The sequence below is a fragment of the Anneissia japonica genome, unplaced genomic scaffold (genome assembly GCF_011630105.1).
Source record: "Anneissia japonica isolate Jap-2015-1 unplaced genomic scaffold, ASM1163010v1 scaffold468_len270531_cov130, whole genome shotgun sequence".
Lineage (NCBI taxonomy): Eukaryota > Metazoa > Echinodermata > Crinoidea > Comatulida > Comatulidae > Anneissia > Anneissia japonica.
The window spans coordinates 216383-238154 of NW_022703041.1; the positions used below are offsets into that span (position 1 = coordinate 216383).

At 34.8% G+C, this 21772-nt stretch overlaps 1 protein-coding gene across 3 annotated transcripts; it reads right to left on the bottom strand.

Moving 5' to 3' along the window:
- Positions 1–5801: 5801 nt before the first annotated feature.
- LOC117104224 (hemicentin-1-like) lies at positions 5802–21568 on the bottom strand. 3 transcript variants are annotated; one of them, XM_033244922.1, is made up of 10 exons: positions 21434–21568; positions 18082–18166; positions 16640–16963; positions 14435–14734; positions 13687–13908; positions 11726–11836; positions 8258–8347; positions 7882–7903; positions 7301–7451; positions 5802–6421 (listed from the first exon to the last, which is right to left on the bottom strand). In XM_033244922.1, the coding sequence occupies exons 2-10, from the start codon at positions 18140–18142 to the stop codon at positions 6344–6346; spliced, it is 1359 nt and encodes a 452-aa protein (XP_033100813.1). In that variant the 5' UTR covers positions 18143–18166; positions 21434–21568; the 3' UTR covers positions 5802–6343. The 3 variants fall into 3 exon arrangements, with proteins under 3 accessions (XP_033100813.1, XP_033100812.1, XP_033100814.1); XM_033244921.1 differs by having other exon boundaries at positions 8258–8350; XM_033244923.1 differs by lacking the exon at positions 18082–18166 and having other exon boundaries at positions 8258–8350; positions 21434–21554.
- Positions 21569–21772: the final 204 nt, after the last annotated feature.

Genomic DNA, 21772 nt, shown 5'->3' on the forward strand with positions numbered 1-21772 from the left:
CCAGCCTGGTTTTTGATTTACGTTTTGGAATAGAGTTTGGAGAGGGCGTTTGATTAATTCAGACCTACGTTTTGAATTTGAATTACATTTTAAAGAAATTAGAACTACATTTTGGAAAATTTGAACTATATTTTCAAAAATTAGAACTTCATTTTGGGAAACTAGATCTACATTTTGAGAAATTTACGCCTACGTTTTGATAAATCAGACATTGAATTTTGCAATTACATTTTGATTTTAACATGGACTTTTGCTGCGTATGGCACCCCATAGGCAGGGTGTAGTACTGCTTTCTTATCTTGGCAACAACTTTACGTACTGTAGTCCTTATTGTTTAGGCTTGAAAAATAGCAAGATTAGACTAAAACAAACATTTTATTTTTTGATGAACGTGACTACTGTATAATGATATGAGGTGATGGGTATTTCCGCTGGGTAGAAATAACATTTTAATACAAGTATCTTGATTTGCGAAAAACACTCAATATGCTAGTTTGTCTGTTAGCAGAAAACGCGTATATTGTGTTATGTTTGTTTGTGTAAAAAAAGTAGAGTAGCGCATATACGAATTTGTATGTTTCTCTGGATTTTCGCACTCATATTCAGTGACAAATGAGTAATTGATATGTTGTCTTTTATAATTCATTTCATCTTACGGGATTGTTTCATGAGCGTAGGCTGAGAGGGACGGGGTGCAGACTTCCATGGCAGCAAAGTAATTCCAGTAAGGTAGTTAAAGTATTAAAAAATGATCATAAAGTTTCCATTGGAAATTTAGTACCATATTCTGGGATTGAGCTCTGCATTCTCAGTTTTTGTGAGCGTGTCGGGCGTCGCTAAAAATCTTTCGAAAGCCCCTGAACAATGACAATGGGTTTCGGAGGTTTATTTAATTGATTTCAGTCTTTACTAATGTGGAATATACATATATTTCTTTTTTTCTCCGACGAATTGGTTTTTCCCCGATGAAAGGGGTGGGGGTGAGGGGGTTGTGGAGCTCTAAAAATCTCATTTGCAATTTTAACTCAGCATGAATTTTGTTTTTTATTTGTAATTCCAGTCTCAGTGTCAGGGGTGTGCGCCAGTGAGGGGCCGAGGAGGCCAGGGTCCCCCATCGGGGATAGCTGCAGCCCCCCCCCCCCATCGAGGAGAAAAACCACAATTCGTTGGACAGAACAAACATTTATATGTATTTTCTATCCCTAAATTGTCATATGGAACACATCAGCCCATCTGTCGGGTACATCGGATTCCCACCACCACTGCTCAGTGTTCTTATCAAAAAAGTGTAGGCCCTATGGTTTAAGTTGTAATTATAACGGCGTATTTAAACATCGTTTAAAAATTTAATTTAGTTTCATTCAATGTAAGCGAGTCAAGCCTACGCTTCCTTGTACGCCTACACAACCTTTTTCGTGTACCATCATTGTAGGTCCTATATAGATCACCCTTGATTAATTCGAAGTATTTCACATTTTCACAAGTGTACAAACAGTAAGCTAGGGGGAGTTGTAGACAAGTGTGTACACTTTTACATGAAAATGTTGATTCAAAAATATCATTTAATATTCAAAATAATAGATTTTTATAATGCAACCATGGATATAAGACATTTTATACAACCAAGTAAGTACTTCAGTTAACATCACACACAAACAGAAACTGGTTTTGGGAAATCAACATTTTTTATGTACACTTTCTGAGGGAAGGAAAGGGCCTACCAAGAGTACTGTTTGTACATTTGCGAAAATGTTGATAATTGTGAACAACCCCTAAACAAATTCCAGAAGATAAACGAATAAAATTTAAAACGTAGAATCATAAAGTTGTAGAAATGTTAACATAATTATACGTTGTCATTATGTATGACTACATTATACGGTGTCATGTTAAATGACTGACTGAATGATCGAGTGCCTGACTGACTTATTTCGACATTACTGCATGAATAACGACATTATCACGTGTGACGCAGCGTATAAGGTGTTAAACTTCGAGGCAGACGCTCGTTGCACTGCAGGTGTCCCTGGGCAAGGCACTTTACTTTACGTTTGCCTGTCTCCACCCAGGAGTATAAATGGGAGGGTCATGCTGGTAACCTGCTCATCGGTGACCCTGCTACGACCGTTACAGTCAATTAGTAACAGCAACTAGAATCGATTATGATTCATACGAACGAACGAACGACATTATCATTAAACTTGCAATGACCCTCCAATCAAAGACCTGATTTCGTCATTTTTGCCTGACCAATCAGGTCCATACTTGATTGTTCAGGACAGACTCGCTTGATCAACCCGAAGGTATCGTAGTTTCGTATTTCAAGAGCTTGAAGCAACCAAACTGTCCATCCCCCCCAATCATAAAATCACATACAGATAGACTAATGAAAAACAAAAAGTTTTTTTAGAAGCCCTTTAATAAAATACAGCAACATGCAACAAGTTTAATGATATCATTACGAGTATTTCTACACAAAGTCAAGACACAATGTTAAAATATAGTTCTTTACATTATTTTGGCTTATCTGTTTCAAACCCATAAATATAGTCATACAAATATTTTAATAGAAAATACCAATACTATGGTTGCATTTACACATCAAAATCACTTCTATAAATGAAGCTGTTATTTAATAGTGCTTGGGGAGCATGAAGATGTTGCGCTAGTACCATTCCGGAAAACAATTGGATGTTGTCACCTTACCACGCTGTGTTATACTTACAATAGATGAGGTAGGAATTAGCTAATGAGTTTACTGTACATGTTTTTTTTATATATATATATATCAATCATAAATAGGTAAATAGTAAATAACTGAACAATGTTTTTATCATTTTTTATTTACCTTCTTGTTCATCATGATCAGTGCTACACAGCAATATACATATATTATATATATATACTGTATATATAAATATATATAAAATATAATGGTAGTTTCTATTGTAGCATGGTTGATATAAAAGATACAGTATGTTGTTGAAGAGCTAGTGTTAAGTGTAGGCCTACTGAAAACTAGTGCTGTTTAACCATGTATGTGCAAAGAATAAACACAGTAGTTTTAATCGGATTTGATGTTAACAGAACCTCCTGTAACCAGTTGGTTTATCTAACTAGCTTTTTAATTAACTACTCTCTGGTGAGACTAAATTTGTAGCAGGTTACACAATATTATATAAATATATATACCCCTATCTATTCAATTCAAATTCAAGGTGCTTTCATATATAGCTTAGGAATGTAGTTCCATACTTTCTATAACTACTGGGCTATGGATCCAGTTGGCTGGGGCTTGAATCAACTACTGTACAGCCTTTGTAAAATTACTCACCTTACACAAAGCATTAGTACAATGCACATCATAAAAACACAGCCCTGATTCCATTCAAGTGTTACTACTTGCAGGTGGGCTTATTGTTAGTGCCATGGGACTACGTGTCCTAGTGCACCTACACGTCCTTGGGTACTCCTACACGTTATTTTCAGTTGAACTGTTTTTTATCATTTAGAACGTTTATAATAAAAGATAAAAAATTGTTGTAAAACATGAACTATAATGATAAGTTTATGTTTACTAACACACATTAGACCTCTTTAATACAAATAACTGACATGTACATCAAACATCAACACACAACATGGATAACAAAACACTGGCCCACAATCAATAAACCAACACATAATTTACTTTACATTTAACAATTGGTTATTTTAAGCCTCTTGTCATTGATATATGATTAATTTGAATTCAAGCATAAGATATAAAATACACATATGATTATGATGTTACAGTATTTAAAGCTCTTACTACTATAATTGATATTTACAACATTACTATTATCATTATCACTATGACCTCCATATAAAACTAATGTTAAGGAAAAAATACAAGAGAAGTTGGCCAACATGGGGAAAATCAACATCAGACATTTAAAAAAAGCATGAATAAATGATTCATAATTTTATTTTTAAAATGGGAGACAAGGAAGTGAAATACTGTACTGTAGTAGGGAAAGTGTAAGTGAAAACAGGAAATGGGAATAATTAGCAACACGGTGAGCAGTGGCGTATCTAGGATGCAAGGGGGCGCGCACACCCCCAAAAAATACTTGGGGCCCCAAAACTCAGTCAAGTAGTAAAAAATCACCAAAAACACCTTATTTTGTGAATTAACCCCCTCAAATGATCAAGGTCCCCACTTCACATTTGCAACCCCCTCCCCCAACACATCAGCACTCCCATTTCAAGACCTCTAGGTATGCCACTGACGGCGAGGTGGGATAGCAGAAAGCAGGCCATCGGGGCTCTTTATGTATCCTGTGTCAATTGTATATGCATGTTATGTAAAGCCAAGCACCTGACGATTGACGGCCAACATGATTTTATGAAGAACGCAACACTACAACACGCACACAATGCATCGTTTTTAATGACGATCCATTCAGCCCGTCACTGGCAATATCAGCGGACAGTGCCACACAGAGTTGTGAATGAGTACCCAGCTTATATATTTAGGATCTATGTTTCTAAGTAGACCTTCAAAAAAACATTAAAAGATTATAAAGATTTACCTTTATAAAAAACACATGAATACAAAAAATTTAACTATTGTAATAGGACTGGATATGCTGAATGTTAAAAGGGGAGGATTTTCCCAATGTAGTCCACCTTTGGTATCAGTACATGAATCATATATTTACTAAATATGTACTCACTGTACATGTAATTGCATTATGTAGTTTTCAATACATTGCAATTTTCTTACAGTATGTTATTCAATTACTTATTTAGCGCCTTTTTTTTTTTTGCAGATAGGAAGCCCTTCTGTTCCAGGTCATTGGGTCCACATTTTTTAAGTGTTGCTTCTGTAATCAGCACAGGAGCAGACAACACCACCAGGTACCCATTTAGTACTCCTGAGTGGAGAGAAGTACTTTGCACAGGGAGGTATTAAAACCACAACCTCAAGGTTGGGAAAGTAAACTGTTCCCACTGCGCCAGACAACTTCTACACGATTAAAGGAAGTGGACTACTATGCAAATCTCTAAAATGTCTGTGTATGTGAATTGGCATGTCCACATTTTGAATCTCTGCACTGTGAAAATCCTATATAATCAATTAAACTTTCCTTCTGTTCATAAACAGAAATAAAACAGAAGACCTCGATCTTATTGCTTACACTTGAAAAGCTAAACCTATCCAAAAACCAAAGGATCCACTGATTATACGTAAATAGAATATGAGTATGGTGACTCCAAAAAATGACAGACGTGAGGCCATAGTTGATTCTACGTTTCGTTCATTATTGGAACATTGTCAAGAATGACAATGTTCCAATAAAGAACGAAATGAACGAATGACAATGTTCCAATAAAGAACGAAACGTAGAATCAACTATGGCCTCACGTCTGTCATTTTTCGGAGTCACCATACTCATATTCTATAAACCTATCCAATACAGGCTAATGAGTGCCGAACATTTTATAAAATAATTTTCCATATGTAATATTTTTGGCTATCACTTACAACATTTTTAAATGCATTTAAATTAAAATAACAGTAAACTGCAATTCAGCACCCAATATTTTTGCTTATTTACAATTGCATAAGTTTAATAAAAATTATTTTTGTTTTGTTAGTGAATCACAGATGCAAAAACTGCTGGAATGACTTTGCAATTTACTGAAGAAAATTTAGTTTATAAATTTGAGGTAAAAATATTGTATTCAGAGCATGATGTATGCAAATTTAGTTCTTAAAATTCAATAGATATAATTATCTGCTTCGATAGACAATATTAAGACACTTTGAATAGCTTTAATTAATTAAAAATAATCCATTAATTTATAATGTATCTATTACCCAAGAACACTGTCACACTTAAAATAAAACAAATTCTGCTCATTCTATCTATTAAAGGTTTTTCTTACAAATCAATCAATCAATCACAAATATATGTCTATTAAAAACTTTTTGTAAATAATATATTATAGATCGATTTTATATTGAACCCCAATAGAAATACTTCAGGCTTTATTAGGTTACCCTGGAAAATCACTACACTTTCTATATTGATATTTTTTATTAGGCCTATTATTTTCATTTCTTTACCAATGTTTCGATGTAACTGTTTGTGCAATGATATTCCGAATAAAATAAAATAAAATCAGTGCAAGTTAACTTTTTAAAAAAACATTAGAAACAGGTGTAAGTCGAATACTACGTAATGATGTTCCTACAATTACAGTATTCTGTAGGGCATACCCTACCTGTACACGTTTACCTGTTAACTAACTTTGGAATTGAGATGTATAATAATAGAGTGTTTGCATTCAGGAATCATATCATGACACCCACAGGCTTGCCACCATCATGGTCATACAACACAGCATCTTCCCTTGCATCAAACAGTTTCTCCTGTATAAATAATAAGAAAAGTTTCCCCATCTTTTTAATATAAAAATAACGCTGAAAAGAAAAGATCGACGTTTCAACTCCTTCATGGTGTCATTTTCAAGATCAAATGATGAAGTATAAAATATACAGCAACTATATCAATAGAAAAAAGCTAATCTTTTATATTCAGAAATCAATTTAACTAAATCAGTCATTCTTGAGCAAGAAAAAATAAACTTGACAAATCTTTTTAAATAGCGTACTTTGGACTTGGCAAACAGTTTACTTTCAACCAAGTATTATTATAAGCAATGACATTTTTTTCTTGAAATAATGTTAATTGTATTTTGCCATGCAATACATTATTCGGCTTTAGGCAGTACTGTAGAGCAGAGGACATGCCAAACAGTAAAATGGCAATCCCATCAAAAACAACATATACACAAAATACTCTACAGTACATAAACTAAAGCCGGTTACTCACTACGCGCAACAGCAACGCAACGACAAATGCATGCGACAGCGCGGAAGCAACGGATCGCTTTTCAATGAGGATCCGTTCAGACTGCCACTGACAATCAGCAAAAGGCGTTACGTCATCTATCGCTCACCAGAAGCAGAGGTGGATTTGTTGTACGACTGTCGCACGATGCAGCGAGTGCCCAGCTTTAGTCTCATTATGAGGCAAAGAGTTGTCTTGTGCAGGAGGAAAAATTTACTATAACAGGAATTGGACCCAGGACCCTGGAATCAGAAAGCAAGCATCTTAACCACCAAGTTAATCACTTCCACTAATATCTTACTATACTTGCAAGCTAACAGATAAACCATTCAGGTGGCAAATAAGCTACTAGAATGTACCTTCATATCTAACATAAACAATTATATATAATGACTTACATTACTCTTCTGTAGGTCTCTATTCATACCCAAACTTGTTTTGGTCATAGAGGGCATCACCTCATAGCCAGGACCACCCTTTAACGGGACACGAGCAGCATTATCAGACCCTTTTACTTCCACATCTGCTGGCTTCGAACTATACCCAACACTATGTATAGAACAAAATTAAATGTTAAAAGCAATAAATCATGAGTATTCAAAGATTCATTCCTCATAAAAAAACAGAAGTTTTAAATCTAATCTTCTGAAACAATTTAACATACTAAGGGATTCTTTATCATTCCATTAGATACTAATATATTTATATATGATCTCTGACATTATTTGAATCACCATTACATGACCCCTTGGTAACACAAGCATGTGAGGCTCATCAATTGGGCCTGCTGATGTTCTATTATAAATGAACTTAGTATAGTAGGTTTGGTTTGATATTCATTACCGATACTACGCTAAATTATAGTTAAGCTTATTTCAATGTACCTACAGTGTATTAAGTTAACAAATCAAAATAATGTACTGTATACAAGTAAAAAATCATCTTGTGTATGCATAATAAAGCAATTTTAGTGACTTACTTTGTTTCTGACATTTTATCTCCTAAAACAAAAAAAAAGACATACAGTAAGTAAATGACATTTGTTTGATACTTAGGACCTAATTAAAAATGTGATAACTGCCACTGAAAAAGTGGGCAGCATCTATTTTAAAAGTGAATCAGGCCTCCATTTTGTAGAAGAGGAAGGCATCTTTTTCAAGTAAATGGACCTTCAGTAATTCAACCTGTGGTTTAGTGAAAATTGACGACTAGTGTGATTTTTGGAAATGCATAATATTATATATTTTTTAGCGTTTTCTTAAATTTTTTGCTGGTGTCTTTTAAATATATGAATACTAACAGCACAATGTAAAGCATATCTGAACAGGGTATGTCAATAATTGAGTGGCACTTACTATTTCTGCAGTATAGAAAAACAATAACAATAGCAATAACAATGACAGCAACTACAAGTCCTACAATAAGACCAACATTAGAGCCGTCATCTGCTGCAAAACATAATTATCAAGAATGGATTTCACACTATAAATTTTTTCAAAGAAAAATACCTTTTACTTTCCAGTTATTCTCTGATGTGATAGGACATCATCATGCCCATATACAGGTGTGATATTATCATGCATGCCCTATTATAGGCAAAATATATTTAAAAAATAATAGTATGAACAGAGCATTAGAGGTATTCCATGGTCAACATTATGATGATTATGTTGAGCATGATGATGTAATGACACCTATAGGAGTAAATCACATTTGTCTGAACATTGACAGCCTTTCTATTATTTTTAGAAATGGCTAGGATTTGCATACTTGTGGTCCCTCCAGCGTGTAGGCTGGTTTCAGTCAAAGGGGGGAGGGACTAGACCACATCAGTCCCACCCAGCGGCAGATCCAGGAATTCGAAATAGAGGCGGGCCCAGTTGTGATAATGGCACTTCTAGATTGTCGGAAATGGTGCTCTCAGTCTCGGACTTAAATTTGAATATAATTTTCTTTTTTTCTCCATTTTTTTTATAATTTTCAAAAATTTAGGGAGGGGGAAGGGCAGGCCGGTTGCCTCCTCCCCCTTGAATTCGCCACTTCAACCATGGTTGGAGCCAAGGTAAGAAAAGTTATGATTATTGCACCTCTAGATGTCCGGAAATGGCACTCTCATTCTTGAATTTGAATATAATTTTAATTTCTACCCAATTTTTGCATAATTTTGGAATATTTAGGGGACTCGGGCCAGCTTCCCCTCCTTTGAATCTGCCACTGATCTGATTAATGAACTTTTAATTTTTTTTTGTTGCACATAGTTATACCCATCAGCACTGACTTCCATGAGAAAATTGATAATAAAGCTGTGAAAATATTATGAATTTGCGGAGATGGGTTAATTTCCGGGAGATTATTTGATTGCAAGAGTGCGGGAGGCTGTCCCAATTTTCCTTGAGACTCCTGTGGGACTGGGAATGTAATGAGGTAATGTATAACTGACTGCCAACCAATGAGTGGGTAAGCAACTAGAGTGGGAGAGTAAATTGTGAGGTGAGGCAAACAAAGTTCCACTGAATGCATGGGTAAGGAGTGTAATGATGTAATGTGAAAAAGTCAGTATTGGCTGTGAGACTTTTTATAAAAATAAGGTGATATTGCTTTACTGATCCAAACTTCAAATGAACATAAATCTTGTAGGCATCTTGTACAGGCACATGTTCCCTTTTTGCCTACTAGAACCAGAATCTTTACTTTTCAATTTTGAGAATAAATTATAAATTATGAATGAATTATGAATAATATTGACTAACAGTAAAATGATACGATGCAGAAATTGAGAGCAGTGAATATAGTTTCTGTGTGTTCCGAGTTGAAACAAAGTTGGGCAATACTTAACAAAGTACTTAAAATGTTGGTAATGATAACATGAACAGACTTAAAAGAAATAACCTACTTGGCATAAATGTGTTAGTTACCAACTGTTTGTATATGCAAGGTTATACAGTAGCTGTGAAATAAGCATTAGTTCATAAAATTAGGACAGCAATATCTATTCAGTAAATTAAGGTTGGCTTCCAAGATGTCCCCTAACAATATAAATTGAAGTGGGGTCAATGGTTAAGTCGATGTTATTTAAACCTACATTTACATGCAAGTTTTGTTGTCATTTTTTCGTTAGGACATGAATACATTTCTGCATATAGGTTACTGGGGTTGCTATTGACTTGGTTTGTAGAACAACTGATCAATGTATTTGTTTCAATTACATCACGCCATTCCAAGATCACTTCTGAATTTATAAATGGTAGGCTACTGCACATTGATTTATTTAATTTAAATTCATGAATGTAAAAGCAAACAAAATAAAACAATATTCAATTATACTTAAATCGTGTGGGTTATTAAAACATTCCAACCCCTCCCCCCTGACTTTGTGTTTCTATGTTAAAAGAGGTTTATCAAGGGCACTGTTGCCCTGATATCTGTTCCCCAGCCCCGACCTTTACACAACAGTTGCACTCTTTTCTCCATTGTCTCTTATTTTTAAAATAAAACTATAAATCATATATTCTACGATATCTTTTTTTAAAAATGATGTTGATTTCTCCTTGTTCACCGACTCCATGTACTGTCCTTAAACAATAATAATTGTATGGATGCCATTGTGTTTTGTGATACATAGTAGTAGAGATGCTGTAAATAAGTAAATACTGTCATGCAAAATGGAACATAATCACCTTATGCTTGTCAAAGTTTCTTTTCTGTTACTGTATATTTATATATTTACAAAAAGAGGCTAAACATAACCAATGAAGAAATGCAAGTACAATTTTGGTGATTGACTGTATTGATACCGTATTAACTAGTATTTTTGAGAAGCGTGCTGATGTTTGATATTCAAATATTATAGCAAAAGGTCTACAGTAACTTGTGTCAGTAAATCACGAACATAAACATTGTTTACTGTGTTGTCTATCAACAATTTCATTTTTATTTTATACTATAAACATTCTGAACAGTAGAATACTGTTCATTACAAAATAATGTGTATGTGTACAAGGACACGTAGGCCTGTTTCTCTACAATATGCCCACCTGCACTCAAATGGTAGGTAGTATTGCATTTATTGAATGCATCCAGCTAAACATAGCCTTAATTAATTTCTCTCTTTCTCAACTCCATACTGTTGCCCCACATTCCCACTACCTGTCTCAAACCCCTTGTGATGTTTAATTTTATTCTTTATCTTATTCAACTACCAGGCATAGGCTTAGCCAGCGAGCTGTCCAGCCGTCTTTTGGACGGCCTCCAATTATTTAGGATGGCCACTTTTACCGTGACGGCTTGGCCTAATGAACTCAGCCTAATTGAGCCTGGTCTACCTTTAGCAAATTCTTTATATTCTTCAAATCCATTGAATGTTACATAAAAACAAAATTTATTGATTGAATGTACGTTGTTTTCATACCAATATTCAGTGTGGATTCCTAAAGATGGACGTGGCCTGCCCATCGACTCAGTGCCACGCCCACTGGCTTCCATTTTGGATGGCCTATTTTGTTTTTCTGGCTAAACCCCTACAATACAACTAAACGTTAAAATGAGAATACAATACCCTGAGGATTACCATGAGTGCAAGCATCCTTAATAAACAATAAAACTATCTCAAGGTGCAATATAAAAATGAAATGCTAAAATTTTATCATAAAATACAGATACACCTCAAGAAAGCATATCATGGCCATTGATGGCATTTGTAAGAAAAGAAAAAAAATCTCAAGAGAAACATAAAATAAACTTTTATATAAATTCATGTGAAATTCAAGCTAATAGTATCTGTAAACAAAAAAAGTGAGTGCGGGAAAGGAGAAAAGGTAACATACCATTTTGACAAGTAACACCTTGAAATCCTGATGTACATTTACACTGAAAAGCCTTAGTGTTGGATGACATGCAAACTCCACCATTTCGACAAGGATTTGGCTGGCAACCATCTTAAGAAACAAAGAAATAACTAATGCTAGGCATCATGGGTAAAGGCATACATGCAAGTGAGCTGTCATGCACTAACATGCTTTTGCACAGCACACAGTTTTTTATATATTTAATTTCCACAATAAATTTTAAAAAATAAATAGTATTTCTATTTTATCTATCTTTTTATTGGCTATTTCAAACTGATGTGTCATCTTTGCCTTCATGCTGTTTTGTTATTTATTGTTTGTTTGTTTGTCCAGAGGTTTAGATGATACCCACACTTGTGTTGGGCTCTCAGCCCATGGTGTCCTCTTGGCACCCCTCTGGCAATTTCCTGATTTGTAATTGTTGTGCAAGATATGTAATAAATAAATAAAATAACATTATTAGCAATATAGCACAACATTTTATTAATGACATGTCTCATTCCACAAGATTTGACTACTCTAATAAATAATGACATTTGATATTAATATGACAAACAAAATTTTGCTTTAAGGTATAGATTTAAATTTAATATGTAATCTTAGCATGCCTGTTTTGTGGCACTTAATCCTAAACACATGCAATCTTATTGTATAATTCACAAAGTTACAGTATATTGATATCAATATCATTGTGCAACAATTGTAAGAAAGTCTATTTATACACAAACGCCCTATTATTCAACTACACGGTGCCTCCACCTGTGCGACCCAAAAATCACCATACTGTTAAAGCCAATGAAAATAACTGAAACTTAAAAACCAATTAAAGCACAATAAAAATAAATTTCATCTATTTTGGAAAGACTACTCTATTATTTACTACTGTATTTAATAGACCTTAATACCTAAAAGAATGAGTAGCTGGACCTGCAGGTCTCAATACTCAGCACCTATATACAGTAAATCTAAGGGCCCCAGCAGCTGCACAGCACCATGGCCATAACCAGTTGACTTTAGGGAAGGCATTTACGATACGATACGATATGATACGATATTCTTTATTGTATGCAACCTTAATTTAGAGTTACTGTAGTTTGCGAGGGAATTATGCTTATTCATAGAATTACATGACATTTCTGAGAGACAATTGTGCCTGTGAGAGATTTGATATTCCTGCTACAGTGGAATATCTCATTTCTCACTATGAATCAGGTGTTAGATTAACCAAGGCAATTCAACAACAGGACGCTTATCTCCGCTCACATGCATACAGCGCATGCATACAGTCTTTGATCTTTAGTCTATGCATGTCATACATTTTATGGTGTTATGGTGATTTCTTTTGACCACAAGCATGTCAGTGCTTCTATAAAATACAATTTGATTCGTGAAAATTGACCAACAAAATGAAATGTTATAACAAATGAAAAATTACAATTTTTATGAAAAATCCATATTCTTATATAACATTAAACTGTCATTTTGACAATTTTGGACTAAGGTGCACAAAACAAACATTTGAGTAGATACAAAAAATTTATTTTTTCTGCGAAGCGTCTCACGAACCACCGGAACAACGACTCATTGGTAAAATTAATGTTGGAATAACAAATATAATTTCAGTCACTATGTGCGATTATTATTGAAACTGACATGCACATGAGTAATTTGTAATACCCTGATAATTAATTATGGTTCGGTTGTAGACAATGTTCAGAATGTACACTCAGCCAAAGTTTCCAACATGTTTTTATCTGCGTGTTTGACCAATAAATCGAAATTAAATTGAATTGAATGTTGATGGAAGAGTTATATCCTTTGTACTCCCAAGATGTGCATCCTTTTGTTAAATTGCCTTGGATTAACAAAATCAAGTTGAAATATTTTAACCGATCCACTCACATCAAACAGACAGTTTATATTTAATGAGCTACACTTACCACTACATGCTGCGATATCTTGTGAAATAACTTGATTTTCTCCATTGTCTGAAGAACATTTGACAATTGATGTAGTATCACATGGAACACTTGCTGATGCAGTTAAACTTCCAGAGTCAACAACTGACGAGTCAACTTCAATCATGACAGCAGGTGTGGGGTTGCCCTCTGCCATACACGTTACCACACCACCTACCCAACTCAATGAGGTTATTCTTGTATCTGTAATGGATAAAGCCAAAAATATTTCTGTTGAATATACAGCAAAAAAAATCCCTGTCAGATTTGTTTAAAGCATATTTATTTATTTATTTCTATTTATTTGGTAAAATAAATCTCCCATCAATCCCAGATGGTAAGCTAGTTAGTCCACAAAAACAATGCAATATAAAATACATATATTATGATTAAAATACTTACAGTAATTATAAGACATGCAAATAATAAGTACAAAAAATGAACATTTAGATTTACAGTATATGAAAACAGACAATTGATAATGAGTCATAAAACATATTCAAAATTCAGAAGACACATAAATACAGGTCCTGATAAAAAAACTTTTGAAAATACTGTACATGTATAGACATTTTACAAATGGTACAAAAAAATTAAGCTTTATTCTTTAAAAAAAAAAATCTCATTTAATTCAATTAAATTTTTAAATTTTAATTAAATATCAAGTGTATTGTTATGTTTTAAATTAAGTCTTTCACTGAATACAATGAAATGCTAAGTGGTTACTTACAATAGATTTCCAATTTAATAATATTACTAGTTCTTCCATCAGTACCAGAATATACACTATTTTCTGCTCGACAACTGTAGTCTCCAGCATCGTTGACATCTACCATTTCAATTGTCAGGTTCTGGTTGTTGAGGGAACCCCTTAATCTGGCATTGTTTGTAAGATCAAGCAACACATTGTCCTTCATCCAAAAAAATTCAATTGGAGTTGGGACCCCATCTGGCAAGCTGCAGTATAGTGTTGTTGTGCTGCCCTCTGGGACAGGAGATGAGGGCACTGTAAGACTTGGTACATCAAGGTCTGATAAGAAACAGGGAAAAAAAAAACAATAATATGAAAGCCTTACATAATCAAACACCCGTACGTCATATTATATTTGTTGTTGTTGTTATTATTATTATTATAGCACACATGCTTTTCCCCTGCTAATTAGTTACAAAATCAATGATATAAAAAATGCATTCTCCTCTGCTCTCTGAGGAGAATTCCCAAAAAGTATGCCTATAATCAGCACTACTTAAGGCCAACTCAGACAGCGTCGGCCAACGCAGCCCGACTCGATTTATCGTCGGGGACAGTCTTAAGCCGTCGTGAGAAATATTAACATGTTTAATATCCTACAACGCGACTGCCCCCGACGCAAACCATCGCGTCTGTGTTTAACTCACACAGACCCGACGCGACAACAAATCGCATCGAACTGCGTCAACAATTCCATCGAACTGCGTCATACGACGCTATTTGAGTTGGCCTTTAGAATATCATACCGAATCATTCACCTCCTACTGTACCAGGTACCCATTTATACTCCTGGGTGAAGAGATGCATGTCTTGCCCAAGGACACAAGCAGTGTGATGAGCACTGGTCTTGAATAAGCTGCACAAAACTTCTATTATTATCGCTGGTACGGGTTACTGTAGGCACCCATATTGGGGAAGAATACAAATTGCCACTCATTCACTTTGACTTAGCATTTACATACAGTCTACTTGACTTTGTTTACCTGTGATTATTCTATGTTGCAATATAAAAGAAAAAATTGACCTTTGGAGTGGTTAACAGTGATTGCAGTTTGGGCTGTCAGTCTATAGGTTTCTATAGGGTCAGGGGTTTGAACCACTCGTTTGGGTCCCTTGTCAAGGTACTTTAGCAATGTTTGTGTCTCTTGACCCAGAAGTAATGCTACCTGGTAGGATGCTTTTGCATTGAATGTAGTCTGTGAGAATTGAAGCAGGACTTACTGTAGGCCGACAAATATTACCCACAAACTTATTACCTACTGTAGGCAGCAGAGACGCCTGTATTTTTGGCGTATTGTGCCGGTTCATCAATTGATGGATCCATTCATCAGGAGAAATAAATTAAGATAGAAAGCACATATCTTTGATAAATTAATTAATTAAAAAATCCATATAAAATTATCACTGCATCTGATATATTTTGAAATTCAAACATGATGGATGTATTTCATTAATCATAATAAAAGTAATAATAATAATAATAAAAATAATAGTAATAATAATATAATAACACTAATAATACAGGTAATAATAATAATTCTTTCATTTTGTTTGTAGTTGGGCTGGGACCCTGGGGATCCACAGTATTCCAGCAGCACACAAATACATGATGTGAGATACATCAATACAAACATCTTCCTTATCAGGCTTTTTATTTAATTTTTAAAATTTATTTTGTTATTTATACTGGGTTTCCTCTTCAGTAACAAATTACTTTTCTCCCAGAGGGCCCAGTACACACAAAACAGTCCACGACACACAAGACAAACATACAAACATGATGCTTTACACTAACAAAATATCAATATGAGGTTTAGGGAGTGGAGTTGTTTTGGTCATGAGAAAAAGTCCTGCAACTGACAGGAATTGAACCCATGACCCTAGAATTGGAAGGCAAGCATCTTAACCACCAAGCTATTCAACTCCACTCAACTCGCCATGTCAGGGTTATTCAAGAGGCCAAGTTATCACATTCCAATTAAACCCAACGCTGACCAGGTTTGAACTGGGACAACACATGAGGCAGGGACATTACCTCTCTCAGCCAACCGCTTCGTAGGTTAGCTATTTTCACAATTATTCATCACAATTTCATATACAGTATAAGTATACTGCTGATTACCACTTAAAAAACAAAAAAACACACACACACACAACCAAATTTGTAATACTGTACAAACTTACACTGCACTGTAAGGCTGGCAACATCAGAAGGAAGAGTGCCAGTAGAAGAAACAACAGTACATAAGTAATTTCCTGTGTCATCCCTTGTAGTACTGGTGATGTATAAATCACCACTATTGTCACTGGTAGTGTTTAAAGAATATCGGCCATTTGAGGTGATCTTGTTACTGACAAGTAGATCTCCAACCTGTTGTTCATCTTCATTAGCTCGGTACCAACTCAGAACAGTTAACTGAATATTTGAATACTTGCATTCAATTATTGCAGTGTTACCCTCTTTGGAATATGATGGTGTCACGACCACTTCTTCACCCATTGAAAAATCTGAAACATATCAGGATGTATATTCATCACATTTTCAATTCAATTCAATTCATTTATTTGCCTCAACAGATTTCAAAAAGAACACACCAAAAAGACAGACAAAAAGGAGGCTGGCTTCCCAAAGAGATTCAAATCTCTGTCGAGTGGGTTGCCAAATTTATAGACACAATAAAAATATCAAAAAAGTAAAAATAGATAAAAAAAAATTTTTATTTTGACATTTTTTTAGAAAGGTGCAAGTAAAGAAGGGAAAAGGGAATAAGATAGGAAGGCTCTGGAAGAATGTTTTGATGGTTAAGATACTTGCAATTCTAGTGTCTACATTTCAAGGTCCTGAAAAAAAATTCTCCACTGCAAAATTAGTTGTTATTATAAAATAATGCATGCAACCCTCTCAGACTCCTAAAAAGTCAGTTTTCAAGAATTTTCTAGGTCATAAAAATAGCTTCTTCTCAGCAGTCATGGGAATGCTCACCATCAAAATATATGAAAAAGGATTTGGACAATTAACTTCAATTGTTTAATACTGTATTATATTAATTCAACCATCTCCACGTAGTCTGTAGTCACCAACCAATGTCACAAGTTATGATGAGGCACTACAATTTTTATGTTATATGTAAAATATCACTCTGTAAATGGCATAAAAAAATACTTAAATTATGAGCAAGGTCATAAAGTACTATATAAATGGCAAGGTGCACAATCTAACCTAAAAGGTGATATATTTAATGAAAAGTGAGCTTTTTTAACAATTGTTTGTGGTATATAACCTAAACAAAAATTATTCAACTCATCTTTATGTCTTTTTTTACTTTTAGGACTTCTCCTTTATTTAGCGTATCAATTGTATTGATTTTTTAAAATATGTTATTATGTGTCATTAATGCATTCTAAAAAGGTAGTAGTTAATATATACTGTAATAGTTTAAAGCTGCATTCTTATATTTAAACAGGTTAATTGCTTTAATAAAAAAAAGGAAAAAAAGAAAGAAAAAAGATAACAAGAAAAAAATTTAAAATAATGACAGTAAAGTCAGATAATGATCATGGGCCTAGAGCTTTATGCAAGGATCAGTCTATGTTTTCTAATTTGAAAAAAGTATTGTACTTTATACCTGAAGGAATGACCAAGATAAGAAACACTCCACACCATACATCAAGTATTAAACTCATCATTCAATAACTGTGATACTGCAATATCTGAAATGAAAATTAACAAGAACTTAATTATGCTTTTAATTATATTAATAAATTATATTCATAATGTACAAGTAACAATTTTGCTGAAAGAAGCAGAGAAATGGTGCTAACTATTTAATACTATATTAAGTTATTAGCAGGGGTGGTGCCATTGGGGGAGGGGAAGAAATATACTTTGTCAGGGAGGACAAAATATATTACAATTTCTACATATTATTAGACTCTAAAATCATTTACAGTGTACAGTAGGTAAGCATTTAAAATACATAAATTGTAGTAGTATTTGGGGATCACTTCTGAGAGATTTTGCGCAACATCTGATCACGCTTCTCATCAGGGAGTGTGGCCCCCACCTGTCAGGGACATTGGACCCCCTGTCAGGCAAATCCTGACGCTCCCGTTGTTAGTTAGGGATCAATTATTTTTATACATCATTTCTATTCACACGTAAATATGTCTCCATGCCTTAAATCAACCTGGGGTCCTAGGGGACCATTTCAGTACAATGTGGATATTAATGTAAGCTTTCTACAAGAGGGCACACCAGCCCAAACAAAGCACCAACCACGAAAAGAAGGCTCATTTGATTAAATGAGTGTGTATCAAAGAATGTTTGTTTATTACTTATTTCTTGAAAATTTCAGATTTGTACTACCAGTAAAAGTATTATTGTATTTCATTTGGCATACATGTACAATACATACAATGATGATTGTCCAAAAGATAATTTGCCGACTCAACAATTGAGATTGAAAAAATAAATATATTCAGTAATTATTTAGAGAATTAAAATTAACACAATTAGCAGAGCATTGGAAAGTGATTTGATATTCGCACATTGTTTCCCAAGTCTCCTTTAAGTCGCGGGAGCCTCCCGAGAATTTGGGGTGGCCTCTCGCACTCCCGTAAGCAAACAAGAATTTCACAGAAACAATAACCTATCTTCCGCAAATTTATTATGTCTGCACGTTTTTACTATCTTATCAATTGTCTCATGGAAGTCATCACCATATGCAGCAAGTTACTTCTATTTGCCAGTCATCTTTTGTCTCTTGGGGCCACTATCTTGGTCACAGACTGAGCACTCGGTCGCCTGTGGCAGGGCAAATGTTAAACCTGCTCCTTTGTTCGTGCCACCTAGGTAGGGGACCGGGATTGCGCCAGCGCAGAGGCAGATGATTGACCCTTTAATACCTAGCACAGTTTTGCCACCACACCTTATTAATATTATTATTTTATAGTCAACATGTTTTTTTGTTTTATAATTTTATGTAAAGTGCATACTGTGCAACATACGCCATATAAATGTAAATTATTAATATTATTGCTGCGAAGCAGCCAATTCATATTCTTGACAGCAATTTGACCTCTGAAAGGTCATTGTTTGTCAAAAATCAATCGCCTGAGACAACTGAAAAGCGGAGTTTCCTTCTTTTGTTCTGCCGGGTAAAATCAATTACTTTAGGCGACGTTTGTAGACTAACCTACTCGTACCAACGTCGGCATGTCGCGATGCTGGAGTACTATATTCAGCGTTTTTACTATATTTCTAGGTTTCCTATTTCTACGTTTAATCGGCTCATGTCTCAGCCACAATATTTTGAGGACAATATTATTTACGAACCCAGTTAAACTTATTTACTAGCCTATTTCAGCGTGCTAATTATTACATTTAGGCGACGCTTGTTGTAGACTGGCATACACGTGTGGGCCTACTTATTATGTTATTGTTGTATTATTTGTTGGGTCATACTTATTAGATGATTCATTGACTTTCATAAGCCATTCTCTAACAAAATGCTAATGATTCATTGGGTCTAATACTCGCGCGCGAATAAGCGCCCGGGCGCTTAAATATATTTTTTGCACTTTCTGAGGGGCGATTATTCAAACGGGGCGCTTATTTAAACGGGTGGCTTATGAAAACAGAGTGGAAATTGAGGGGGCGCTTATGGAAATAAAATAAAAATCGAGGGGTTCTTATGGGGAATTATTAAATTCAAGAGGCACCTTTTGAATGAAAAATATATTATATGAGGACATTACGAATGGTGGTTAGAAAAGATAATCTTCCAGAGAACATGGCTCCTGTCTCTTATACACATCTAACCCCTGTGGCACAGTAGTTGTTGGTCCTGTGTCTTTATTAAAATAATACAGTATGCAACTACAGCTTCTGTGCAACTTGTCATATTCCAGTACACCAGTCTCATCATCACCTTTTCTGTGGTAGGGAAGTGATGCTGTATGGGGGACAGATTGTTTTGACTTGTGCAATCTTGAATTGAAAGAAAGATGGCCTATAGTAGAATTAATTATAAAAGAATAATGCACTTTTAATCTTAAAAGTTGGAAACAGGATCAATCAATCAATCAATCAACGTGACATTTATTCACCAAAGACAACAAAAACATAATGGTGAGGGACCAGTTTAGAAGCCTAGGCTTTGTCTCAGCTGTCATTTAAATGGATTCAAAAAGTTAAAACAAGGACGATATAAAACAAACAAAACAAAAGAGAGATCGTAAAAGTACCTATATTTGAAGTAAGTTCCTTTTTTAGGAGTTTCCTAAGTCTAGTCATAAGAGTATTTGACGTTTTTATTTTACTATCAATATTATTGTTCCATACATGTGGGCCATGGACATAAATTGAGAATTGGCTTTTAGTCAGCTTAACAAATGGAATATTTTTCCGACATGCGTAGTGCATTAAAATAGCGAATAAAAGAGAATTAATCCTATCCACGGTGAATAATATTTTATCTCTTTATGCGCATCCTGGTATACCCGTATACAGTATCAATTAGAGATGATGTAGGCCTACCTTGGCACGACCCCCGCATGAATGAACGCCTTGATTCTACCATATTCTACCGACGACGACGACAATGGGCATACAAGTCATAGACCTACGGTAGGCCCACCCGACTCACAAGAACCCCTCGACAAAAAACAAAAAACGATAAGACACGTAGGTAATTGACGTCTTCTTAATAACATAATGTCGCAACCTATCATGTAGATACCAAAATAGTCTTACTTAAGTAGTTCAATGATGGTCTTAAACTTAAATAATAGGACTAAATATCATCGTACCGTGGTAGCACAAGGGCGGGGACATCCATGCCTTGTGTACTCAGTCAGGATGAAGACGGTACGTACGTCGGCAGGTGAGATACAAGTAGGCCTACGTTAATAAAAATCGTGGAATTATTATTTTAAATGTAATAAATAAAAACACAACCTTGTTTAAATTAGACTTACTCAGAAATAGAAAAATATATGTACTCTATCCAATTCTTGACGAAAATACTTGTGCTTCTACTACCGATCACCTGGACTCCGTTGTTACGCCGCCGAACTTAAATCTGAGCTGGCGGTATGTAGATTGGTGGCGGGCTTCTGGTGTTACTCATTCCAAAACAATGCGAAGTTCCGGTTTGCAGCCAATCAGGAAGTGGAGTTATCCCAATATGAAATGAAATGCCTTTTATTATACTTCTAGGCAGGTATTGTGTGGGCCTACTTATTATGTTATTGTTGTATTATTTGTTGGGTCATACTTATTAGATGATTCATTGACTTTCATAAGCCATTCTCTAA

Coding starts and splice junctions, on each gene's coding strand:
- LOC117104224 (XM_033244921.1), bottom strand. CDS start 18,142: ATGATGAGTTTAATACTTGATGTATGGTGTGGAGTGTTTCTTATCTTG. Junction 16,964..18,081: donor TATCTTGGTCATTCCTTCAG/GTATAAAGTACA, acceptor GATATGTTTCAG/ATTTTTCAATGGGTGAAGAA. Junction 13,909..14,434: donor TATTAAATTGGAAATCTATT/GTAAGTAACCAC, acceptor TATCCATTACAG/ATACAAGAATAACCTCATTG.